Genomic DNA, 3,419 nt, shown 5'->3' with positions numbered 1-3,419 from the left:
GGCCAAAATGTGTGACATTCCAACGCATTTGACTAATTGTAAGAGTTCGGGATGAATTTGGAGTGTTTAGAGAACACTTATACCTATTTTGTCCCGAAATTGGCTAAATCCGAGAAAATGTTGATTCGAAGTAGTAAACAGATTTGTTTGTGTTTCTAGGGTGAAAATATGTGACTATCCAATGCATTTGACAAATTGTAAGAGGTCGGGATGTTTTTGGAGAGTTTAAACAACACTTAGTACCCATTTTGTCCAGCAAGAAGCTAAAACTGAGAAAACATTGATTTGAACCAGTAAACAGATTTGTTACTCTTTATAGGGTTATAATGTGTGACAATCCAATGTATTTGACTAATTATAAGAGTTTGGGATGAATTTAGAGTGTTTAGACAACAGTTAAACCAATTTTATCACAAAACAGGCTTAAATCGAGAAAACATGCTAAAACCAAGAAAACATTGATTCGAAGTAGTAAACAACTTGGTTACTGTTTTTACGGTCAAAATATTTAACAATCCAATGCATTTGACTAATTATAAGAGTTCGGGTTGGATTTGGAGTTTTTAGACAAGACTTATACCCATTTTGTCCCAAAACAGGCTTAAAACGAGAAAACAATAATTCGAAGCAGTAAACAACTTTGTTTGTGTTTCTAGTGTCAAAATGTGTGACAATCCAATGCATTTGACTCATTGTAAGAGTTCGAGATGAATTTGGAGTGTTTAGACATCACTTATACCCATTTTGTCTCAAAATAGGCTAAAACCGAGAAAACATTGATTCGAAGCAGAAAACAGCTTTGTTAATGTTTCTAGGGTCAAAATATGTTACAATCCAATGGCTTTGATTAATTATAAGAGTTCTGGTTGAATTTGGAGTGTTTAGACAAGACTTATACCCATTTTGTCCTAAAACATGCTTAAAACGAGAAAACAGGCAAAAATCGACATCTTCATCATCATCTTCGTTTGACTTCTTCAAATTACCTTCATCCCTTTCATCTTTTCTATTGTTATCAAGAAAATCACCCTTAAATTCTTATTTGGAATGAGTTGAAGCTTTGTCTTTCGCTTCCACACAAAGTCAAACTTTATCTACTTTCGAAATTGTCTACAATTCGCAACATACACTGGAGGTGTATCTTGAGGTCATTTCTGCATAATCTTCTTAGGAATTTTGTAGCTCAATTCAACATCAGAAAATCTCATATCCAAAGCATAATCTTCATAAACCATCTCAATGAAATCCTCCAAACGCGTGTTACCATCAGCTGATAACATTCGAGATGATCTCTTGCTATCAACAGCAAACAACCATCTTCCTCTTCAAACATCCATTTTCCGCATACAGGAATAATCTTCTCCATATACAAAGAGTAGTTGATTAAGAAAATGAGTTCGAACAGGGGTTTGAAGAGAAGATGATTAGAAGATGAATTCGAACAGAAATCTGGAATTGAGACGAGTGGAAGAAGATAGAGAAGGAACGAAAACAAGAGGAGGTAACGATGGACCAATTTTTATGAATACGATGAAAGGGTCGAAACCTAAATTGGACGGCTTAGATTCCTTAATCTAAGAAATTGGACGATAAATCTGCGACAAAACCAACGATAAATCTGTATAAACAAATCTGCCACCAATATTTTCTGAATATAAATTTGCGATAACTAGAAATAAGTCTGTAACAAAAAATCTGCAGATAAAGGTTCTTAACAAGTCTCTAGGATTAAGTCTACCACCACTAAAAAGTTACTTTAGTAAGAATTAAGTTTGCGACCAATTATATCAAACAAATCCGTTGTCACTAAAATTAAGTCTATGACAAAAATAAGTCTAGTGTAACATTGAATAAAACTCTGATTATTACGAGTCAATCTAGCAATTATCTTTACTCAATACAACTCTTTAGCCACTTCCACACTTATTATAAGTCTATAGTTACGGTAAATAAATTTGTCGCTACTTAACATAAAAAGTTTGTACATTAAGTCTGTGGTTAGAAAATAAATCTATAGGACAAATCAAGTCCACAAGAACTAATCTGTCCAACAAAGAAAATTTGTGGTATCGTCATAAAAGTATGTAAGATATGTATGTGGTTGGTAGACAAAAAGTCTGCTACAGTCTATAGTCTATACATCTGCCACAACGTAACAACAAATCTGTGGCGAAAACAAATATGTCACAGATTTGTAGAATAAATATGTTGCATAAAAATGTGTAAAACAAATTTGTAAATTAAAATTAAATCTGCCAAAAAAACTATGCAAAAAAACTATGCAAAATCTGAAATTTTTTTTACACATTTATCTGAAATTTCGCAAAATTCAAGTTTTTTCGTTTTGCCTTGATGGCATTAAATTCTTAATGGCATTTTCGTTATAATTTTTTTACAACATAGCATATAAAAAGTATTACAGAGATTAAAAAACAAAAATACTTTTTTTTTGTCAACAAAAGATTAGCTCAGAAGAGCCAATAGGATGGAATAATGTTTACAAACAAGACATTATGCGGAGAAGTACGCGCTTGGCATGCCAAATTTTCCGCATTTACATTTGCATTTCTAAAAACAAAAGATAAAAAGAGAATAAAATTCCTCCCTGTCACTCTTGATGTCGTCGAGGTATGTCAAAAATGTCGACCAGTCATGAGGAGAAGACACCATCTTCAGCAAGTCTGAACAGTCCGTGTAGAAAGCTACTTAACGAAAACCATGTCCGATCATACAGTGCATAGCCCACAGGAAAGCTTCGACTTCGGCATGCAAGGGAGAAAGACTCTGCCGGAAATTCTTAGCCCACATGGTTGGCGTCGGATCCTGAAGCTGGATACAAATCCATCCTGCGCTTGCAAATGAGTCACCCGCCTTCCAAGAGCCATCAATAAAACAACGGTAGCCTGAATAACTAGTAGAAAGAAGACTTGCAGAGGTCCTCAACCTTGGGTTAGAGTCGGGTTGAGTGGTATTGAGATCCTCATCCGCACCTTCCTCCTGGGCCTGCTGCCAAGTTGTCGCCTCGCCTTCTGCCACCCGAATAATCTCCTCAGGCCGCTCAACTTCATTCTCGAAACTCTTGCGTTCCTTTCTTTCCATATGTACCACAAGATCCAAGGAAAGGCCAAAACATTAGAACATGGATTCTTAGGACCGAAAAATGATCCAAATTTGAATACACTGATCCCATTGGAAAGGAATTTGCTCCCACCGGTACCTGAGATAAAGCCTAACCCTAACGAGCCGGTGGGCAAAGAAAAAGAGTGTGATTCACTGTTCCCTCATCAGCACCACACCGTACACATCCCAAATCATAAGGCAGACCACGCTTGTGCAAGTTTGCCGAAACCAAAAGGCATCCGGACATTACCTGCCACATAAAATGTTGTAATTTTGGTAGACACTGAACCTTCCAAACG

The 3,419-nt window shown here is 36.0% G+C and overlaps 1 protein-coding gene across 1 annotated transcript; it reads right to left on the bottom strand.

Moving 5' to 3' along the window:
* Window positions 1-2,706: 2,706 nt before the first annotated feature.
* LOC147945654 (uncharacterized) lies at window positions 2,707-3,099 on the bottom strand. The gene has a single exon (XM_087509324.1). It carries the CDS (start codon window positions 3,097-3,099, stop codon window positions 2,707-2,709), a length of 393 nt encoding a protein of 130 aa, XP_087365450.1.
* Between the last annotated feature and the right edge of the window lie 320 nt (window positions 3,100-3,419).

Source organism: Camelina sativa, chromosome 4 (genome assembly GCF_030686135.1).
Source record: "Camelina sativa cultivar CO46 ecotype springtype chromosome 4, ASM3068613v1".
In the NCBI taxonomy this organism is placed as follows: Eukaryota; Viridiplantae; Streptophyta; class Magnoliopsida; order Brassicales; family Brassicaceae; genus Camelina; species Camelina sativa.
The sequence above is the reverse complement of the archived record's forward strand: the minus strand, read 5'-3'. Positions and strand labels throughout refer to the sequence as shown.